The following is a 23,653-nucleotide window of genomic DNA, read 5'->3' as shown; positions in this document are numbered from 1 at the left end:
TAGCCTAACATTAGAGCTGATCTTTATAATAACCACATAAATTAAGCCTTTTAGTCGTTGCTTCTTCTGCAACTATGAAGTTAAAAGGACCATTGCCTTGTGTGATGTCCTGCGGGGAAGCGCTGTTCTGTCACTCTGTTTAGACGCAACTGACAAATCTGTAGAATAAATACGTAATTTAAAAAACAATAACAAACAGAAGTGATACTATTTCAAAAAATTATAGTGAATGGGCAGATTTTGATTTTATCATGTGTAATAGTGGTGGGGGGAATTGAAACAGGAGAACAATACTGGCAAGCATGAGACGCATCATCACTTATCAGAATCAGATCATTTTTATCACATATTATAGATAATCAGTGTGTAGAAAGGAGCAGGCAACGTGTCCCGAGACAACAGTGGTTTCCCACCCAGTCTGCCCAGTCAAATACAGGCAAGATGTTGGGAGGAGACAAAAAAGTAGAGGTAGTGAAGGAATGAGAGTTCATGCAGGAGCATTGATCAATAACCCCCTCGTCAAGTGTTATTTTTAAGACAGGACAGGCTGGGGCTAGTGGGTTAGCATGCTAACTTCAGTAGAAATCTCTGCAACATCATAGTTTGAACGTTTTTAACAAAAAATCTGGACAAATCATACACATTGTGCCTTTAAAATATGACACAGCACATGATACTGGCCTTTTTTCAAGTACCTTCATAGGCATGTTCAATGGAGCAGTTGGAGCAAATGCATCCACATTATTGGTTTTGCTGTCTTTTTAAAAATAAGCGTATCATCATTGCATCACCACAATCAGCTGATTATATTTGAGCAGCTCATATCAATGATAGTTCAAGTATTTTTAGCAACCCGTTGTTGATCGTTTGACACAGCATGCTTTGGCTGTCAATTACAGTCTGTCAGCATCCACACAGGAGTGTGCCAGTTTACAAAGGTGAGAAACATTTAGCCCATGATCTGTGATCATGGACAGAAAATAGAACATATGAAAAGATAGGCTAGCGTATGTTGAATGAACCTGCTTGGCCCACCGACTCCAGCCAAACTTTAAATGAGCTAAAAATAGGATTGTAATGTTGCCGATGTGCTACTGGGTAGGATCTGGCAGGATGTTGATTTTATTATTTGTTATGTAGTGGAGGCTAAACTTACACCTTTTTCAAATACAACATACAGTATTGTTTACTTACCTTTTTTATGAGTTTACCTAACATTGGACTGTTTAACCCCACACAACAGCAGACTAACCTAGAGTAGTGTTACCCAGACCTCTATTAGATCACATGCATGTTTTCCACCCAACCCTGCTTCACCACACCTGTCCTAAATGGGATTTTATGAATTAACTGAACCATAAGATTGAGTAGGACCTTTAAAGAATTATGATTAAGTTAATATAAGTTAGTTTTGTAGAATTATGTATCTTTCCAATTTTGCTTCCACGTTTTAAAACATAACCAGGTGCCTATGGTTATCTGAATGTACTATTATATTACTGGTTCATTGTGGTTGATGTATTAATATGTAAGCTACTTTAATGTCATTGGTCAAGGTGGAGCCAATTTTAACCACTTCATATACTTTGGGTAATTAAATCTGTAACAATCGATCAGATTTTATAATGTGATTGTATATTTTGTAAGGTAGAAACTTAACAATGTAGTGAATTGAAAAGAACAATCTTTCTCTCTGAAATGCAGTAAAGTACAAGTATAAAGTAGTAAGAAAGGAAAACACTTAAATACATCCAAATTTTACAATAACTGGACTTTGGAGCAATACATGGGCATTTATTTCTAAAAAAAAACAACCATGAAATCATCAACCAAACGCTGCCCTCTTTCTGTCGTGAAGTCCTCATCACTTGGGTGAAAGGCAGGGAAACATCCTAGATATGAAACTCTTCTGGTAATCAATCAGAACAACTGACATTTCACTGCGTGAAATTTTTTTGTACCAGGTAAAGTACACAGAAAGTTTCTCCTGAGTCTTTTGTTGATGTTGTTGTGGGTGTGCATATTTGGAGAAAGCCTCTGCATGGGTTTTTACTCGCTCAGTCTTAATCAGTTTTGACAAGATTCATTAGTCTCTAATCCCTCCGACTGTAGCTGTCAGACCTCATGCACAGAAATGATGGACCTCTCTCTTCCTCCAAGTTTCTCACTGATGTTTCTGCACTTGATTGCACTTGTCTAGGATGAATAAGCGTTGCTCTGTCACAAGCCAGTGTTGGAGCACCAGGGGGGTCGCCCTCTGCTCCAATTCTGACATCCAAGATAAACCAGTATTGTACAGCTGTCGTGTTTTTTGTTACAGTTGATAGCTGATGTTCGAATTAGTGATGTTGAGGCCTTAGTCACTGTCGGGTCCTTCTTGAGGAAAAGTTGTTATATCCGATCAGATCACTTTTATGTAAGAGCCTGCCAGATGTCGGTTCTTCCTCCTTCAAATTTGCTTTTGTTGTGCGAGAGTGTGTTTGTATGTAGGCAGTGGTGGATAGTTACTAATTACGTTTACCCAACTACTGTACTGTATAATTAGGAAGTTCATATACTTAATTCCATTTAGTGCCACTTTATTCTTGTACTCCACTAAAATTCAAAGGGAGAAACTGCTCTCCACTATTTTAATTGACAAATGTATTTACTAGTTACTTTTTAGATTAAGATTTTACATGAAAAAATACAATAAGCTCTTAAAATACAATGAAGGTTAAACCAGTGGTTTCCAACCTTTTTGGCTTGTGACCCATTACAAAAAAATGTCTTGTTGTTTCAGTTGTCTGTGAGTTATCAGTTCCACCAAAGAGATATTTCACCTCTAAATGTCTTAGATGTTTTCAATTAGATGCCAAAGAGGTAAAACAAACAAATTTCACAAAAAAAAATAAATCAAAGATTAAGTCCAAGTAATGAATAGAAATGTGTGTAGGAGATCTTTCTTCTTTTTTGTTCTTTCCTACGCCATCACTCATCTCACCCCTTAGATTTATCTCTTGAACTAAAATACTTGTATATAAAGTACTGTATATAAAACACTAGGTCCTGTACCAGCTATAACAGTAAATGGTTGCTTATACATTGTTGCATCAGTATTAACAGTCTAATAATGTAATACATAATAATATATCAGACACAGGAGACATTTTACTGCAGAAAAAGTACTTTTATAAGTAAAAGTATAAGTATAATTTGCTGAAAATACATCTGTACTTAACTACTTTAAAAGGATTTTGAATGCAAAACTTTTACTTCTAATGAAGAATTTTCACATACATGTACTGGTACTTACACTTAAGTATAGAAAGCCCATACTTCTTCCACTACTATAGGGAGGTAAATTGTTTATTATCATTTTTACTCATGTGAAGTTTATTTTGCTTTATTTATTTTTGGGTTTAGTTTCCTCCTGTCATGTTATTTCAATCTTAGCCATCATTCTCTATTTTCTTTATTTAATATCGTTACATATTTCCATGCAGTTAATGCTGCCTTTACAAATAGCTTCAGTAGGACCAGTAAATGCACAGAAGGCTTTTTCAGATTTTATGGTTGTTTTATGTTCTGTTGTCTGCCTTTAACTCCTCGGTTTTAAAACCACAAGTGCCTCGTCAACAATCAGAAAATAACCAGTAAATAACAGCTCCTCACTGAGTAAAAAATAACCTTTCCTGGAAAAAAGTTTTATTTTTGCGTTCCTGCTGTGTGGATGCTTCTCCAGTAATTGGGAGTTGTAGGCTGGCAGATGTCAGTGCTTGAAACCAAATCCCTGACAAAGACGGTCAAGCTGTCAAATGTGTTTTCGCTCTGTCCAAAATAAATTGTTGCAGCGGGCTGTGACTATGCAAGTGCTGCTCTCTTTCTCTTTCTACCTTTAGTGTGCTATCACATGCTCTCATTATATATCTTTCACTTTCCTCTTCTTCCTCACCGTTTCATGTCTTTCTGCTTCATTTTCTCTTGTTTCTCTCCTCGTGTGTCTCTCTACATAAACTCAGACTGTCTCTGGCACAAACCTCATGAATGTTAGCTGAGCTTGGGCATGTAGGACCAGTGGTTTTGGGGGGGCAGTCTGCACACTGATCCAGCACATGGACTCCCCCTCTCCCCTTCCCTGCCCTCTATCCCAGTGCTTCCTGGCATCTCGCCCCGTGCCTCACTCCAGCGGGATAATACCAACCCACAGGAGGGAAGAAAAACAAGAAAAGAGTCTAATCATCACTTTCTCAACTTGAATCAATTTGTAGCTTTTACCAATTCAGCATTTGGCCTCGACAGTTTGTTGGACGATAAAAACCAAGAACGATAAACAAAAACAGATGCTTCATTTAGGGACATTGAATAAACCCCTAATGACAATTTTTTGTGTTTTTTTACAGACGTAGCTTAGCAATGGTAATAGCAATGGTCACATTTTAGAGGACTGATGTGTACTTTAACCTGAGGAAAACTAATGTAGGATCAGAGAAATAGTATAAAATAATGCTTAAATGGATCTGTTTTAAGGTATTGTGCTCTTATACCCAGTCTCTCCTTTACATCTAGTGTTATCCATGCAGATAGTTTTGGTTTTACTTGCTCACTTGTCTTTCCAGTGACAATTTCCTGGTTGCTCTACATAACCCACATACCTCACTGTAAACACTTTCTACTGTCACTGCTTAAAACCGAAGAAATGTTTTGGTTCAGTCTCTCTGCTTCTCTGCTCAACCATTCTCGAGCAGCGTTAAAGTTTGTTATGATTAATTCCCTTAGTCTGTTTCTCTTGGACTTTTTCAACTTTTCCACCTCAGCCAAGCCTAAAAACCTTTTTGCGAAAAATTAGTTGATGGAAATGCTTTTAATGTTTAGAGTGTGTTCTGCTGCCTCCAAGTGTCCAAAAATCATTGAATACTCCTTTAATTGAAAGCTGTATTTTTTCTTTCCACCCTGGCTCCATAGAGGTGCCAAATCATTTTTCTGGCTCCATATAAGTGACAGTGATTGTGGTGAATCCAGATCATCCCTTCAGAAACCTTTGACTAATGTCACAGACACTATGTCCTTGTTTTGTTACTGTCATTGCATGTAGCGCGACTGAAGGCCTGGACCCCTGGGTGTCCTGATAGCTCAGCCAGCCAATAACATAATAACGTGTCCACCTTTCCTTTCTGTGCCTGAGGTATTCACAGCATGGACAGCCTTCATAAACACTGCGGTCAAGTGTTAAGACACAACTGATGTGTGTGCATTCAAGTGTGGCCACTAACCACAGTCTCCACCTCTCTCTTCTCATTCAACTCTCCTGCCTATCTCCACTCTGTAATGCTCAGCAAAGCGGAAATATCTTGAAAGAAAGAATTCAGTCATGCGTCTTTTTAAATTTTTTTTTTTTTTTTTACCAAGTTTGGTTTCGGCCTGCAGCAGTGGGTGAAGTCTGCTGTGGAGAAGCTGGTGATGTTACAGAAGGTGTTGGTATGGCATATCAGACATTCCAGCCTGAGTGTGTGGGGCATGTGTGTGAGTAGGATGCCACCAGCTCTGATGCACTGACAAACCTGAGCATGCTGTGTGTGTGTATAGGGGTGTATTTTAATATCTGAAATGCAGTATTTCTGTGTAATTTTTGCGTCTCAGGTTTCAGGCAGGCAGGACACCGTATCCCATGTGACCACTGCTGCTTCTTCTTCCCTCTTTGATGTCAAAGCATGCAAAACAATCTCCTTTCAGTATCTATATGCACACTGCATGTGTACAGTAAACTGCAGCATATTTAATCCTACCATAATGACAGTAACCCACCAATCAAGCGACAGGTGCAAGATGTTTCCCCACCCGATCTCACTGTAAGTTTGAAAGGGTGTGATGAAGAGACTGTGTTGTCTCATCAGAGAGGAGACACAGATGTGTGAACAGGCTGCACATCCCAATAGAAAGATAAACATGCAGCAATTACAATCACATTTAAATGTTCAGCTCTTACAAGGGCTATAGACAAAAAAATCACCATTTATGAAGCCTACATAGCAGATGTGTGGGGAATGTAACAGAAAGAAGAAGACTGATTTTCGTCTTTGGAAGTTAATGGCAGTTACGTGTGTGTGTGTGTTGTTGACTCGTTCAGAGCACTTTAGTGAGCAGGTGGAATGCATGGCAGTTCATGGGAGGCTGCTGCAGGGATTGAACCTGTTACTTAGCTTTGTGATTAAAAGCTGAATTAAGTGCACTGAAGGTTTTAGTTTTTGATGTAGCCTGTCAGAGGGATAAACATGCAGCACTCAGACAGCAGCAGGTTTCCTGTCACATCTGTTCAGTCACTTCTGAGTCAGCAGTAAAAGTATGAAGGCTCCAAAATTCAGATGGTTGACAAATTGAAGTACAAACCAAGGCTAATTATCTTAGAAATGTGTGAGACTACCAACAACTCCAGAACATATTCAAAGATTCTGCAAGTCTACAAGAACCCCATTATAGGGATTAACATCATTCTCATTTGGTTCGTTGCTGATGGTGGTGGCGAGCACTGTCTCTTTAACCCAGAATGTCCAATAGAGGTTGAGTTTGGTTCCTGTACTTGCAAAGGATTCATTTTCATCCTCTTGTTCCCTGTGTGGAAGCATCTGCATGTGTTTTTCTACCCATTTTTATAGTGTTTTCACTACCAGCTATTTCTAAAGACATAAATACAGTATAACTACAGTGTGAGGTAGAAGTTAAAGGTTAGAGTGCAAGGCCAACAAATCACAGCTGAGACAAATCTGAGTGATGGATGTTGAGCCAGTTAAAGGGGCTATATGTAGTTTTTCAATGAAACCAATCACTTATTTATAAATCACTTTTTACTTCCTTTTTGTCAATGGGCTGTAACCTTATTTAGAAATTAATCCCACACCTGTTTTCTCCTTTGCTTGCAACAGCCAATATTCTGCTTGTTATGTAACGCATTGGGTCAGGATGTTGATACATGCACGCTCAAGAAACTCCTGACGACTACAGCCACGACACTGCAGCTAACGAAATGCAGTCCACTAACACCACAAAATGATCGGCTCCCAGCACAACACAGACAATCAGTTGCTAACGTTATCTGGTGCAAAATATTATAGTTGTAATGTTATGGCTTTCCACATTACTTTGCCAGCTAACTTTATTACTATCCTGTGTACCACCAGGCAAATGAGGACAATTCGTTTATACAAGCATAAAGTGATGCAAGGCAGAGGCAGCCAGCTACATTAGCATGGCTGTACCGCTGTTTCCTTTATAACATTTAATTTAGATTTATAGTTTCACCGATACTCAGGTACAAAGCTTCTCACTGTCTCAGTCACTGTAACTTACGTGACCCACATAATAAATAATAATGCAACATAACTGTGCATGACAAGAACACAGAGGAAGAACCATTCACTACAGTAACGTTAGTTACTGCGGACTAACTGTTGTAAAGTGTGGCAAAAGTCTCGTTTCTCATATAATATTCAGTGCAGCTCACTAACTGTTTTTGTTATCATCCAGTACATTTAGCTGTGTTGACATTGCTGAGCCTCCGGTGAAAGATACACAAATAGTAATGTTAGTTCCTGAAAAGCAGGCAGGCGAGCTAACGACGATGTAACACGTTGGTAACGTAAACTACATATTAGGGGTGTCCCCGACTAAGGATTTACATAGTCGAATCAGACTCGTCAAGTCCTGCTTATAGTCGACTGATAATCGAATCATGCTTTTTATGCGCGGCGATTGCGAGCGCGCGGGGGTGGGGGTTACACGCGGTAGCTCCGCTTTTATGTTGAAAAGCTGCAGAGCTGCAGTCTCTTTTCATTCAACTTTCACTGTAAATTTCCAGCTAAACTGACGCGCGCTCTCTCTCTCGCTTGTCATTCAGCGGTCTTGTGCAGAGTTCTGTGTGCATTACTGCTGCCAACAACTGCATGCACGTCGCGGTTCCTCACTGGTCTATTTCAAGTAGCCCACTATTTAAAAATATATTTAAAAAATATATATATAAAAATATTCTTTATGTGGTTCATCACTGGTGATAAATTATCCAAAAGTCCTGCGAGGTGCGGACAACTCAGCACAACACCAGTGAAGCTGGGGCTCAGTCTCTTCAGCAAGTGTTTCTCCACTGCACACATACACGCTACGCTTACACATGTGCACTGACGATCCAGGGTTAGGGTTACAATTTCGGATTTATTTACGCACTTCAAAAACATTGATTGAAAGTTTTTATCTTTTTACATGTTTATTTACTGCATTAAATGAGGAAATGTATATTTTTGTCAAACAGTCGAATCAGGCTCGGCCCATCGAAACATCAAATCTTCAACTATTCGGGGTCAGCCCTACTACATATTACCCCTTTAAGTCTGACAGGGTAGAGCTAACCTGACCAGCTGAGTCTGAAATGTCCTAAAATGGCTACTGTACAGAGGACGTCTTTTGACCTTTTCTCTAATCAAACTTTACATTCCCTGCGAGTCGAGATGATCTAAGAATAGAAAAGTTGTCCCTCAATTTTTAAGTCATCCAGTGACCTTATTTTTTTTGTTGTATAATGAGCTTTGCTGTTTTCAGAGTTCACTAGTGTGGCTACAGACTTTTAGTCTGGTTGTTAGACACTGTTACAGACCTAACATTTCTGAGGCCCTGTCCACACTACTGCATTTTTGAATTAAAATGGATACCTTTTGCTACGTTTGCACCTCCCGTCCAGACTACAACGGCGAAAATGAAGACCTAAAACGGAGAAGTTTAGAAACGCTGCCGACCCCGTTTTGCATGTCAAAAGTGAAGACAGGCCAAGACAGAGGACTTTAGAAATGATGACGCAGCCGCTCACGCTCGGCTCTCTGTTTAGGTCCTAGAAGTCATGCAAAGCAGAAACATGATGCTACTGACCGGGTTTTTGACATGGTATTTTTATTAAAATATTATGTACCGTGCAAAAACACTGATCTGCCTACGATCCTGGCAAACGACCCCACTGAGGTTAAAGAGCTGTGTTTCCTTACCAGTCAGTCAGAACTCAAGAAGTCCCTTGGATGAGGGATGAAACGTCTTCCAGTATCTTCAACCAAGTCCAGTTGCGCTTGACTTTAACCTTCGTTGGATGATCTGCCTACACTTGTACTGTGCATGTCGCAGTATTTACTTTGCAACGACTCCCAGTCTGTTTTCTGCTGCCACACTCTTGTGTTACATTCAGTAACAGTCCCAGCTCCTTATTGGTGCATGCAAAAAAAACTTCTTTTTCTGTATTTATTTTTTCTTTCGCCAAATCTTCTGTAACCAGGAAGAGACCATCTACTTCATGTTTACACCGGCACGCGCATGCCCAGTGTACCTGAACGGCCAATAGATGTGCGTTTTCAGTCGTTTTAAAGTAGACGGAGATCAACTCCAAAACGCAGCTAAAACGCTTGTGTGGACAGAGATCGTATTCGTTTTAATTCTCCGTTTGTAAACTAAAACGCAGTAGTGTGGATGGGGCCTGAGAAGCACATTTGCTCTGGAGGAATAAAAGATTGAATAAATTGTCAAAATTCTATATATGTTGGTGATTGGATTTCTAATTAATTCAGTAATTAACACATTGTTAAAAAGCCTGGCACCCATTTTGCATTTTAAGAACAGTATAATGCTAGCCTTTAGTCATGAATGAATACTAAAGTGAAGTCATTGCTATTTGGACCTATTATGCTTTTTCATATTTTCTGGCATATCTACAACGTTACAATGTCTGATGTTCATGTTAAACATGGCCAAAGCTTCAAATAATGAGATTAAAGTATTTAAAAGAAATTGCTGTGAGCAAAAACCTTAGATATCCCCCTGTTCTGAATCCTCTATTTTAAACTGTTTTTTCTACTAACTTGTAAGATGTCATTCCGAGCTGGATTTCCATATATGGTCATTTGCTCCAGGCAGAGAATGCCGGCCACGCCCAAAAAAGAACGTGCAGCCCCATCCCTGAGGCAACCTGGTAAAGACAGAAGGCAATGGCCAATCAGAAGACAGAGGGCTTTGGAGGATGGGGCCTAAAAGAGACAGGAGCATCCACATCTTGTTTCAGACAGAGTCTGCCAGTTTTTAACTTTGAAACATGCAAAGCTACCATAGAGGAGGAACAGAACTACAATATAGGGTTGGAAATGCAGTATAATAGGTCTCCTTTAACGTTTACCATTTATCTTACATTTGATTTATTTTAAAAGAGGGTTTTGCTTCGTCCTTAAAGTTTTACCCTATATTTAATTTCAGTTCTGAAATGTTTGTTCACAGTAGCTTACATTCCTCTTTACAACAAAGATGTCTCCACAGAAAGTTTATGTAAAGTGGAGAAAGTGAGACTGCTCTATGTGGGTTTCTGTGCCAGTGCCACACCTGCCAGGTGACATGTCCATTCACTGACAGGTGAAGGATCTGCAGAGCAGCTCCAAGTTTCCTCTCAGTCTAACGAAATACTCTCAACTTTCCTGCAGCTGAGGAGTTGTTTCAAAGTGTCTCTGAAGACTTGTTTTCACATTTTTTCATAGTGAGTCACAAAGTGAAAGATGGTTTGAATCACACTGACAGAAAGAGGGGGAGAGAAAGAGGGAGGTAAAAAAGGAAGGACTGCCAGACTGAAAGAAAGATGGACAGAGACAGAGGGATGCTGGTTTTCCAGAACCCCAAGAGACATGAAAATTTAGGTCACTGGCACAACATTCACGCACTGGGGAAAAGAATTAGCTGCATGAGTCCAGGCAGGGTCAGGGTGTTGACTACTACACATGATTATATTCAGATGTCAGATTAGAGAATGGACAATCACACAGATTTAGTGTGTAAACATGTTTTATGAATGTATGTATCCTAATAAAGAAATATAACAACATTTACATAAAGTAACCCCCAGAGGCTGAAATGCATTAAAGCATATTTTACTTGCATCATACTTAATATCCAGTCATGTCATACAGATGGAAAATACTCATCTCTGACTGGCTGGCAGATATTCGTTAACACTGTGTAAGAGGACAAACAAAGATCTGATCTTCAGTTTAACCATTGAATGCACCGCAGCAGCATTGTGATATTCCATGTGCCCACTGAAAACTCTTCAGCCAATCAGTGGCCAATACAGGTAACCATAGTGACCATGCGACAATGCTGCTGAGTCATCAGATGATGAACGCTCACTGAAACAGATCTAACCACGAGTTAAAGTGACAACAAACTAACACTGAAAAATGGGTTATGATGATTTGAACACACTTAAGCTTTTAAGTGTTGATGGCATAAGTGGCAATAATACACTCAGAGGTGTCCTGATGTGGAAATTGATATATCGTGAGCCCTGCAATGGACTGGCGACCTGTCCAGGGTGTACCCTGCCTTGCGCCCGATGTCAGCTGGGATTGGGTCCAGCCCCCCCGCAACCCTGTACGCAGGATAAGCGGTTGTCGATGGATGGATGGATGGAGTATATCGTGATCACGGCTGGATTACCAACCGAGCAAAGAAAAAAACTGCTCCAGATGCTCAGAGGTCATGGATTGGGGGAATTAGTTTGTGTGTAATATTTAGGAGGATCTATTGACAGAAATACAATATAATATACATAACTATGTTTTCAGTGGTGTATAAAAACCTTTCATAATGAACTGTTATGCTTTTATTACCTTAGAATGAAACATTTCTATCTACAGACATGGAAGTCCCCATGTTGTGCTGCCATGTTTCTACAGTAGCCCAGATAGACAAAACGGCTTTACAGAGCCCGTTTCGTCACTACGTTGAATATGTATGAAGAAGTAGTAGTAGTAGTCGTCGTCTGGTTTGTTAGAAGTAAGAAAAGACATGAAATTTGGACAAATGGAGGACCACACGTGTTATTTAGTGCAAGAGCCAACAGAGCGTGTTGGCCGGTGTGGCTTCTCCTGTGTGCTCGCAAAGGGAGGGATGAGCAGTGAGTAAACTGTTGATTGCAATTTGCAACCCTTACCACTAGAAGTCACTAAAACCTTTAATACTTGTTTCAGTTATTCTGCATATTCTTAAATAAATTGGAAGTTAATCAACTTACTGGTGCATCTCAAAAAATTTTAATATTGCTAAAAAGTTAATTTCTTCCATGGTTTAATTCAAAAAGTGAACCTTTCATACATTCTAGATTCATTACACTTAAAGTGAAACATTTCAAGCATTTTTTGTTTGTTTGTTTTAATCTTGATGATTGTTATGAAGTTGTGTGGTGTGGGGACAGAGAGGACCCAAAAGCAGCACTCTGAGGGAAGGAGGTTTATTGAGGGATAAAGGGGTAGAGGGACTGGAGTGGAGGGAGAGGTGGATGTCGGGGAAACACAGGCATGGGGAACCAGGAAGACTGGGGGCCAGGGAGCCGGGGAACATGGGACAGAGGAAGCGAGGAGCGGTGGGAGAACAGGGAGGACGCCGTGGGGGGGGAAGACCGAGGAGGAGAGGGCCGGTGGATGAGCCCAGCCTACTGAACGGAGGTCGAGGGTGAGTGTACCTGGGAGGGAAACAGACAGGGTGAGAGGTGACGGCGACAAAGCACAGGGAAAAATGTGAAAAAACATGAAAGCCTGAACACGGAGGTGGCACCGGGTATGGAGCAACGACGATCAAGCGAGGATGGTGTGGAGAACCGGGGTTGAAATACAGGCAGGCATGAGGTGATTACTGGCAGGTGTGGCAGGCTGACGAGGTGGCTGATGAGATGCAGGTGCAGGTAGTTGGCTGGGCTCAGGAGCAGAGGGAGAGAGAGCACACAGGGGAGAAAACACCGGGAGGCAGGCAGGGAACAGAAAACCAAAGAAAAAGCGGAATAACTGATAAAAAGGAGAAAAAACCAGGACACTCACCGTCAGCCGGGCTGCCACCACAACAGGGCCCCCTCCTCAATGGGCGCCTCCCTTCCCACTGGACAAGGCGGGGCTTGGCAGACGAACATAGGGGGGGAGGAAGTCGCAATGGGGTCCGGCTGGTGGGGGTCCAGGGTCCAAAACCAAACAGGGAATTCAGGGAGGGCTTCAGGACTGGGAAGGGTTAGGGGAACGGACAGGGCTGAACTGAAAACATAGGGCTGGACAGGGTGCCAGAGGGTAGAGCTGGGGGACCAGGGGGTTCGGGCGGGTGATTACAGCTCATGTAAATCAAAAGTCCATTATCTCAAAACTATTAGAATTTTAGAACTAACTAACTTACTTATAGTAGTGGGAAGTGCTGAAGACTAATGTGGCTGTGTGAACTATGTAAATAAATGTAACATGTTGGGTGGCAGCGGCCATCAATCCACAGTAGGACAGGTTACACCACGCTACACTTGTGATGAACAACAATTCAGGATCACTGTGTCAGACCGCAGGGGGTTATAACAGCAGATACATTTTTCTCCTTGGTTAATAACCACCAAGAAAGTTTTCAGAGGAAACATTAGCATGAACACCATCCATCCATCCATCCATCCATCCATCGTCAACCGCTTATCCTGTGTACAGGGTCGCGGGAGCATGAACACATGTCTGTTAATATTTGGACAAAGATTATGTGGTCTAAGGAATTCCAGCTTTAAGTGCACCACCATAGCAGTGTGTGTTGTAAATAATATGAAGTCATGACCCCAGCATTGTTTTTGTTTGCATGGTTACAAATGTATAGACTAGAGGTGAAGGTGTAATTTGGAGGTCTAGGTCCATTAAGACTTGTAGACTGACGATGCCATGTCAAGCATCTATTTCTGGCCTTTACGCAGCCTCTCTAGGGCATGAGTACTTTCAGCACAGTGCAGGCAGGGTTCAGGGAGCTGGGAGATGTCATTAATTACCTGTCCAACACAGTAGCAATTTCTTTGATCTACTTTGTGAACGCAGCATCCAAAAGCATCCATCCATCAACCTTGGGCTGTGGTGCAAAACACTGTCAGCTTTAACAGGTCAGCAGCTCCAGTTTTGTTGAGTCACTGTCACAGTGTGTGGCATCTGTTATCATGGCCACAGTTAGTCCAATATGTTCTGAAATGGGGTTTCCATATTTTTGTCACTGACTTGTATAGTTTGTTCTAAATTAGAGATTTACTGGAAAGCATTCATCTTTATTAATAATAAATAAGAATGCAATTTCAGTTGCCAAATAGGTTTATTTAAAAATTACTTTGAGCCAATGCAGTTTATGTCTCAGATGTGACAACAGTTAGACTGCAAACGTTGTTGAAACACTGAAAAATGACCACATAAAACAGATAAATGTGGTGAAATGCATTACTGGTCCCTCGATGCTTCAGCTCTCCTGACTGTGGAACCCTCTCGGAAATGTCAGAACAGAAATGTGCATCAAGTTGGCTTTTAATGCATTCCAGCCTATAAAGAGATGTGCACTTACATTCAGCCAATCACTCTCTCTCTCTCTCTCTCTCTCTCTCTCTCTCTCTCTCTCTCTCTCACACACACACACACACACACCATCTGACTGCACACTACTTAATTCATAACTGATGTTTTACATCAGAGGAGGAGTAAAAAGTGTTTCCATGGCAATCCTTGAAATCCTTGCAGTGTATGAGTAGAAAAATATGTCTGAATTAAATAACGTTATCAGAGGCTGTCCAGACTATCAGTAGTCAGTTTGGACCCATTTGTTTGTTACCAAATCCCAAAGCACCTCAAGTCCTGTGTTCATGTATTTGTGTGTGTGTGACTGCTTTATGAGCAGCATCTGTCGATTTACTGCTAGTCTTGAGTTTCAAAAATTAGAGGTAATCAGATCCTTCTGCTCTTCTTGGTTTGAGCTTGACTCAGCCTGCATGGAGTGGCAACATCAAAGTAACCCAAAGGTCACTGGTGTGAATCCATGAACAGATTGAAAAAAGTCTAGAGTCTTGCTTTCGGCTCAATGTGGCAGTAATGGGTATTAATTATTTATTAAGGATAAAGTTGTAGCCATGAGGCAGAAGCCTAGCTTAGCATAAAACTGAAACAGGGTGAAGCACTAGCCAAAAAAAAAGTGCCTGTTAGCTTCTTTAAAGCTCAAATATTAACACTATATTGTTTCTTTAAACAGAAATATGACAGTTTGGAGGTTATGTGCCGTAACTATTTCTTTACAAACTCTCATCAGTCCAAACTGCATTTTGTGAGCCTCAGCTGAATACTAATGTTTATCTTTTTAAAGTTATCAACATGCAACCATCATTAGCATAATAATATGTTGACTTTTAGCATGTGACAATTAGCTGTCAGTCGACATAATAACATGTTAGCAACGTTAGCGTATGCAAGGACAAACTAGGCCAAATTGGACCAAAATATGTATGTCTTTTGAACCATTGTAGAGAGCTTATGAAAAGGTTGATGTCTGTACACCGCCTGACCCATGTGCAAGACTTAATCTTTACAGCTGCTGCCCCAGGTTCAATTCCAGCCCAGGGCTCTATTGTCCCCTCTATCTCCTTCATTTCCTTCTTCCCTCTTTCCTATCCAAATAAAGGCAAAAAAAAGGTTTACGCAACAGAGCACAGAAACGTAACTCAAACTTATTGAACAATTCAGGGTCCAGTATGAAGTCACTGTAGTTGTGGGGGAAGTATTATTTTTGTAGCAGGAAAACAATCCCAAACATGAAATGAAGCCGTGTGTAGTCTAGGAAAGACCAGTGAGCGGTATAGTGACATGTGGATTTGTCGCCACAGTCACCAGACCACTGAGCATATTGGGGAATGTTTTAAAAAGCAAAAGGCCAAACATACTGTATTGTCACAGGACTGCCTGAGATGCTTTGAAAGAGAGCTGGAATGATAAACCAGAACAACTGATGCCAGACAGCGCAAACAGTGGACGTGACAAATACTGAGGAATTCTGACTCTTGGGAAATACTGACAGGTGTTTTTTTGTTTTTTTACACAGTAATGAACAAGTCCAGATAAGATTTCATGTCCAGGACTAGAGAGTAACAGTGAATTGGCAGAAAAAGATGGTGCAGTAAATTGTGATGCTGTGCCAGCCTAGACAGACTGAGGTTTATGCAAGTGTGGAGTGGAGGTCAGCAGAGCACTACTGTGCTTTGTAGTGCTCTGAAATGATTTTCTTCTTTCTGCTCAGCCATGAAGTGTTGCTGAACATTGCAAGGCTGGCCTGAATCCAATTTCAATTCAGCACATTCAGAAATTGGATTTTCTTTCAGAGATTGAAGGTATCAAAAAGCATGCAAGGTCCTGTCTCTTATGATGACATGGAATGCTTTGTTTTTTACCACAGAATGGCAGTTTTACCATACATTGTGCCTGGAACTGAAACAGCACGGGGGATCCTATTACAGTGCAATAGAGAGAGAGTTCAAAAGGGTTATTTAAAGTTACAGCTCAGTCTGTAGCTTGGCTGTGAGATGTAATCAAAAAGAATGAAGAGAAATAGTAAATCCTTCAGTTTATCATTTGCCATATGCTCTAAGTCTCACAGTCAATCTGTACATAAACTACATACAGTATAGCTGCTGTTGGATGAAATCCTTATACAGTATCATCTGTTCAGAAAAGCAGACTTATTTTTCTGTCACGTCCTTTCCTTCTTTAGCTGAATAATCATGCTTTTTGGTATTTTAAAAGGCTTTTTAGCTGAAAAGTTCTGAAATTTGATGCATAACTAGAATTCACTTGTATACAATAAATACATTGGTCTGTTTTAGGGTGGAATACCAAATGGAAGCCCTAAGATGGCTCCTCTTTTGATATCTGATACACTATTAGCTAAATTCTTAAGTCGTGTTCAAGCATCTATTTTAAGTGCCTCTGTGTGTGTGGGGTGAGGTCCGGGGCAGAAGAGCAGGAAGCGGCAGTGTGAAATATGGAAATCTCATTATCGATGCAGCTAGCTGCTCGGTGCAGCAGGGCTCCCAGTGGATAGTTGCCCAACTCTCTCTATTAACAGAAGGAGCAAACCCAGGAGTTGAAACTGAACCTTGGGTGTTGATGTTATCCGACCTCCACACATTCGACGTCTCCAGTCGCTCTCTGACTTGTCTTATGCCACTCTCTCGCTCTGTCTGTTAGGATTTGTTAACATATTTATTTGTAGTGTAGTTGATTTTAAACAATTTTAAATGATCCCTAATGAATAAATTCTAGATTGTAGTAGGTTAACATGTAATTGCATTTACATTATACTTTAAATTAAAAATTCAAGACGTCAGTCACAAGTTATCTGTTTGTGTTAATGAATTCAGAATACAATGTGGTCTTTTTCCTTTTTATTTTGTACCCAGAAAAAGTACAGCTTCATTAAGTCCAACAGTTTTGAGGGCTTGTCGGTCTTGAAATATACTGTGAGTATCTGTGTTCCTCTTGTGTCAGCATGTCAAGACACAAACAAATCAATGACTTGCAGTTCTCATGGTTAGGGTCAGGTGTAGGGTTTCATCTCTTGTAAGAGACACCCAAGTTTGCACCGTCCCCTCTCTCCTGGTCTTGTCTTTTTTTCAGCCAAATCTTTAAATGTTCTTTTAAAATATCTGCTAACTGTTGCAAATCAAGAGATGATTTTGCTTCAGGGGTGGTTATGTTAGTCCAGGCTGAAATATATGGATTGTCATGAAACTTTGTACAGACATTCATGGTACTTCAGAGTATGAAACCTTCTGACTTTTAATCTAGTGCCACCATGAGGTTCACATACAAACCACTACTGTTTTCACATTTACTTCACAATGACAGCTAACATCAGAAACACATTGTGTCCTTTGAGGCTGATGTGTTATTTGTCTCTATGTGATGTCTCTATAAATAATGGGAAGTTGACTTTACTGATATATAATATACTTATATATAATATAGAATTAACAGTAGTAGTAGAATTAGTAGTAAGAATAATAGACGTTTTAGTAGTAAAAGAAGCAGGAGCAGATAGTAGTCTGACAAGTAGCACTAGTAGCAGTAAATACAGCAGTAGCTGTACATTTAGTATTAGTGGCATTTGACCAGACATTAAATAAATGTAGTGGAGTAAAAAATACAATATTTCCCTCAGTTGGGTGGAATAGTATAAAGATGCATAAAATGAAAACGATGCCTCAAAATTGTACTTGAGTGCAGCACTTGAGTAAATTAAACTTGTATTATGAATGTAGCAACATTATGTAGCATCAACTTTCTTGTCTCTATCTTACCATTTGGTTTTCTTAACAATGAACATCCCAGCCTCACAAAGGCCGTATACTCGCTCTTGTTTAAAAAAGCAGGTTTGGGGATTAAAAAAAAAGATTAACGATTAGTGTAGCAGAATCTAAACATGTTAACCTTTGGTGTGTGTGTTTACATTCAACACGGTGTTGACTCGTCTCTGCATCAGTGACAACAAAACAAATTCCTTTTGATTTGTTGTTCTTGGGAGTGATTTTGCGATCACAGCACCATGCTAGGCCTGCTGGTCCTCCCCTCGGCCTTTGCCAGAGCATCTGCGCTGAGCTGGTCACTGGACCAGGATTTGGCAGGGCCACGCTACAGGCGACAGGCTGTGTGTTTCAGTAGACCAGAGCCCCTCTGGGGACAGAACAGGGAACAGGTTTCTTAGCTGCAGCGCCAAAACAGAAGCTGTGTGCTTTTCCGTGTGTTATGTGTGTGTCCATGAACACAGACATAGGCTTGGTATACAAATGCATTAGCTGGTGACAGTGAGTCTGTTCTCAACTTCAGTTCAGAGTTAAAAAGGTATCATCTGGTGAGTGACCCCTCAGACCTTGGCTCTGTTGTTCTGACATGTCATTCATCCTTTCAAAGAAGGAACAGAGAGACCTTCCAGGCTACAAAATCACTGTTGAAGCTGATACTCACTGCTTCACCAACTTTTTGATGAGATAAAGTTATGATGAAAGTTTTATGTGACCACAGTTCAGAGTTTGAATCTGTTGTAATAACAGAAAGATGTTGTCTTTTTAAACCAATTTAGACTTAAACACTTGATGACTCATGAGTGATAGTTATGTAATCTTTATTCCTACCAAGTGTAAATATGTCAGTAGGTTGTCATACAGGCAGGCATACAGAAGGCGTAATGTGTAGTGTGTATATCATCCCTGCTCAGTACAACCACCGACTGATCTGTGTGGCAGAGAGAGCAGTGAAAGCCTATGACAGCAAACAAAACTTTTGTTTTGACATATCCCATCCAAGCATGTCATCCATGTATTTGTGGTTGCTGAAGGATAGATATTGGCCCTCAAGCTGAACAGTTTTTAGCACAACTTATTCTTCGGCTCGCTGTTACCAAACAGATTCAGGTGTGATACCACAACATCACCCTCTGCATTAAGATAGGTCCTCCCTCAATTTGCATTTGGCATGAGAAAGATGGGAAAGATGCAATCAGATATGCAATTCAGGCACATATGTGTAAAGTGTCTCTGGAGTCCGAACACATGTAAAGTGTTTATATACACAACATAGTGTTTATACTTTTGGACAATCTCTCCTTCAAGGCGTTCATGGTGTCATACCTGTGTAATAATTGTGTGGAGAATGAAAAAAGCTTGAGGGAGAAGGTCTACTTTCACATGGTCAATCATGTTTCAGAAAGTTAGAAATATTGATGGACACAGCCACCCTGATGCCGCAGCTGAAAAGTTGGTTTCAGACAATGTAAGACAACTAACAATTTCTGATATGGCCTGTCATCAAACGGAGGACAACAATCCTGCTGATTAGCACATAATGTTCCCATTATGTTCATTCACTCCAAAAAACCTTTTTCGGTAGAAGTTGGTATGGAGCTCTGGTATGGAACAACCTGTGGTGGGAAAATGTCCCTAATGTGTCCACACAAATCTGAAAATACCTCCACTTTAAGTTGCACTCATCTCTAATTGTCAAAACTTTAGGTTACCAAACAAAGAGAAATGGGTCAGCACAGATCCTCTTACAAAGTAAGTGGCGTTTCATTAGCATTTCAGTGCTGTTCCTTTTGGGCACATTAGCTCAGAGCTCCTACTTCATGTTAATCCCACTGTGAGAGATAAAAAAAAAAATATATCCAAAAGCTACATTTGACTTTTTAACAGTGCAGTCTGTGCGGCAGATTTCATTTGGCTGTCTCTGCCTACGCAAACCAACATCCAGCCACCTAGCATAACTGAAATAGATGGTGGTGTGGGCTTGGAACCAATGGGAACAGGGTAGAATACAAAACAGAAGTACAAGAATGCTGCGTATTGTCTCTGTGTAAGCGCAGGCTGAAGACAATGTGCGCCTTCATTGGCTTGTGTCCATTGTGCCTGGGATTTCTTGGGCCGTGTCTCAGCTGAAGAAGAGAAAGGTCTTCATTCAGCCTGCTGGGGGCTTCTTCAAACCTGCCATTGTCATCGCTTCTTCTCTCTCCATGTTTTCCTTTCTCCCAGCGCTGATTGATACCCCTCTGCAGCAGAGACACAACGTTATGTCACTCGACACACTGTGTGAATTTGAAAGACCTGGACTATTTAGCGCTGATTTGCTTCCAGTTCTCAAAATAGGAGAGTTGGAGAGGAGTTACATTACATCCAAGGTCAACTCCTCTGCCCTTAAACTAAATGACAGTGAATATTGGTTTATTAATGTTGCCTCCTTGGGCTTTTTACACTCAGCCAGAGTGCATTTCCACATGTTTTACTCAGCGTAGCAATGATCCTTGTTGAATAGCCATGCCTGCAGCTGAACGACATTCAATGCTGTGTTCTTATACCTCCGAATAATTTAGGAGTGATGTCACTCTAACCAACAGCACTGTTGAACACTGTTTAATTTTGCAGTAAAAAGGACAGCCAGATGATAAATGACTGGTGAGAATAGGCCTCCAGATTGTGACCAGCCAGCCTGTTCAGAGCAGCTCTTCTGTATGATTCAGTCAAAGGAACCAAAGAGTGCCTCAAAAGAAAAGCTCCTTTTGAAAAAACTTCTATTCTCACTGTCTTGTGAGGAAGTGTCTCAAAAATCGTGACAGGCTTGTTAAAGGCAACACACATCTACACCCCCCACACACACACTGCCCTAACAATGCCACCCCGGCTGCCCCGCCTGGCAGAGGCTCGTCTACAAGTAAAAGTGGATTTAGCTCAGCCTGCCGCTAACTAACAAGTGCAGGAATTCTGAAACTCTTTGGTCTTTAGCCAGTTCTTCCCTCATCACTCTGGTGACCAGTTTTTTGCTTTTCACTGATGAGTATAAAATTATTTTTAGATAAGGTTGAGGCAGCAGATGGCTGCCCTAATGGTCATGTTTGATTACATTTTTTTGTAATATAAATTATATCCAGAAGAAGAACAGACTTCTGAGGCTGATACTGATATCAATGTTTGAGATTTAAAAAATCTGATTGTATTTGGCTAATATTTGTTATTTAAAGGAACTTTTAACGCAGTTTTTAACCTGTAGGAGCGCTATGCATCAGTTTTTTTCTCAAGTGGATCCGCACATGCGCGCCAGTGAATCAATACACGTTCAAGAGTTTCACACTATACCTCCGATCTATGCTGCAGTACACCAGCAATGGCAGTGAAGAACAAGACTGTTTGCTTGTAAACAATGCAGATTTAAAATGAAAAAATCTGCTTTGCAAATGTTTTATGAGGAAGTAAATGCAGTAGGTGGAGGAAGAGGAAGAAATAAGTTAATTTGACTTTTACTTTGATGTAAACAAAGTATTTTCTGACTGAGATCCAAAGACATACCTCCTGCTATGATATCACTGTGCTAGCTACTCCAACCCACGAGTGAACAATCAAGTTCAGTTTTACATAATGTGTGGGGTTAACTGGATACATTGTGTTTAATAAAAGTAAAAAAGTGGACTTTTTATATAAGAATACTTTAAAATTATTTTCTTTGGCACATAACAAGAGAAAAACAAACAATTAACAAAGGGACACAGGTTTAAAACTACTAGGAACATATATATATTTATTTCACACAGGTATGAAGCCTGGCTCTGTCCAGAGCCAAATCCACCTACTAGTACCTTTTTTAATTTCACCAATTAAATACTTTATATATCTTTTGTTTCATCTGTGCACTCTGTATGGTTTAACAGGGAGTATTTCTGTTTGGGTACAGATTTAGCAACTGAGCAGGACATTTAATGGTTAAATAAATTTCTCTCTTGTGGACAAGCCACTGTTTTTAAATGACCTCAAACTGACTTTTGGCATTTGTGTATTACCTACATAGCCACACATTTAGATAAATCTGTGATAAAATCTTAAATCTGGCAACATTATCATCCAAGCTAATGTATTGGTCGGTTCAAGTTAACCTCGGAACTCGCACATTTTTATCTACTCTGTATGAGAGCATCAAGTTAACACCTTCTGTGAGTGTGTGAAAACGCATTAGAGAAATTATCACACCAGCACAGATTCATTAAACCAACTGATTGACTGACGCTGTGTTTCCTGACATACAGTATGTGTTTTGCTTTGTTGTAAACTGTTTAATAAATACCCAATCTGTTTGGTGAGTGACTCATCTGTTCGTGTATCATATCAAGAAAGACCAGCGGTGCTAAACTAACAAAAAAATTTTTCTCATTTTCTTTCTACATCTCCCGCTCCTCAGATTGTGCAGTCTGACTCTGAAGAAGCTGGTTGTGATGAGAGAACTTGATAAAGAGCTGATCTCTGTGGTCATAGCGGTTAAAATCCAGGTATGCTGTATAAACAGGACACAACAGAGCGAGCATGTACAGAACTGCTGCCCACACAAACAAACACAAACAAATACAATATGTCTACTTGTTTATGTATCTTTGTTTATGTATATCTCTCTCTCTGATGAAGTGAAAAATAAGTCGTTTATGTTACTATGGACCATTTTTTAACCTATATTTCATTGATCTTTCTTTTTTTTCCCACCTTACATCGTAAGAAACTTGGTTGAGACCCAGTAGAATACTTGATTAAATCATCATATCTGGTTCTATTTTTTTCAAAGGTATTCCCAGCTTTGACAATAATTAAACCAGTTGCTGAGCAGGAAATTTGGAAAAAGTAATTCAAACATGTACTTTAAAGTAATTTAGTTTGCATTTTAAAATTGTAATACATTGTCAAGTACATGAGATTAGTAGTGAATGTTCCAACAAATGCAAAAATACTAGTGTGAAAAAACTTGTTGAATCCTGTTGCAGCAGAGTGAATATCAACAGCGGAGATGCAGAATATTTCCAGGGAAAGAGATCCAACTAAAGTAAACATCAACCAATTTTCTTTACAGGGCTCCAAACGGATCTTGAGGTCCCATGAGATAGTGCTGCCACCCAGTGGGTCTGTGGAGACCGATCTGGCTCTCACCTTTTCATTGCAGGTAAAAAAAAAAAAATCACCATGCTGCTGTTTGGTAAAAAATTAACATTGCAGGCCGCCAAATCAGCCATTTAAGAATCATTTTTGATTATTTCTTACATATATTTGTATATTATTACATATATTATTTATATATACATTATATTTGCTGTTTTTCTTTTTATTAAAGTGAGCTTTTTCAGGGTTAAGTATGTGTGGGGTGAGTTTTATTACACTTGTTGCCATGGCAACTGTTCGGACTTACTATTAGATTTCAATGACATATGAAGCTCTCTTTTCTATATTGCGGAAATACTGTATGGAGATGGATCTCTTTTGTGTTGTGCACAAAGGAGTATTGTTAGA

General features: G+C 40.1%; 1 protein-coding gene across 2 annotated transcripts in view; it reads left to right on the top strand.

Annotated features, from left to right (window-relative positions):
* Nucleotides 1-23,653, top strand: part of pacs2 (phosphofurin acidic cluster sorting protein 2) — a 63,133-nt gene that overhangs the window by 19,783 nt on the left and 19,697 nt on the right. For both annotated transcript variants that reach the window (XM_038728718.1, XM_038728719.1), the window contains exons 2-3: nucleotides 22,563-22,650; nucleotides 23,220-23,309. In XM_038728718.1, coding sequence (XP_038584646.1) covers nucleotides 22,563-22,650; nucleotides 23,220-23,309 — 178 coding nt within the window. The remainder of the gene's footprint in view (nucleotides 1-22,562; nucleotides 22,651-23,219; nucleotides 23,310-23,653) is intronic.

This window comes from Micropterus salmoides, unplaced genomic scaffold (genome assembly GCF_014851395.1).
Source record: "Micropterus salmoides isolate LMB-PRFRI ecotype aquatic unplaced genomic scaffold, ASM1485139v1 Ms_hic_scaffold_19, whole genome shotgun sequence".
Lineage (NCBI taxonomy): Eukaryota > Metazoa > Chordata > Actinopteri > Centrarchiformes > Centrarchidae > Micropterus > Micropterus salmoides.
This window is presented reverse-complemented; position numbering and strand designations above follow the sequence as displayed.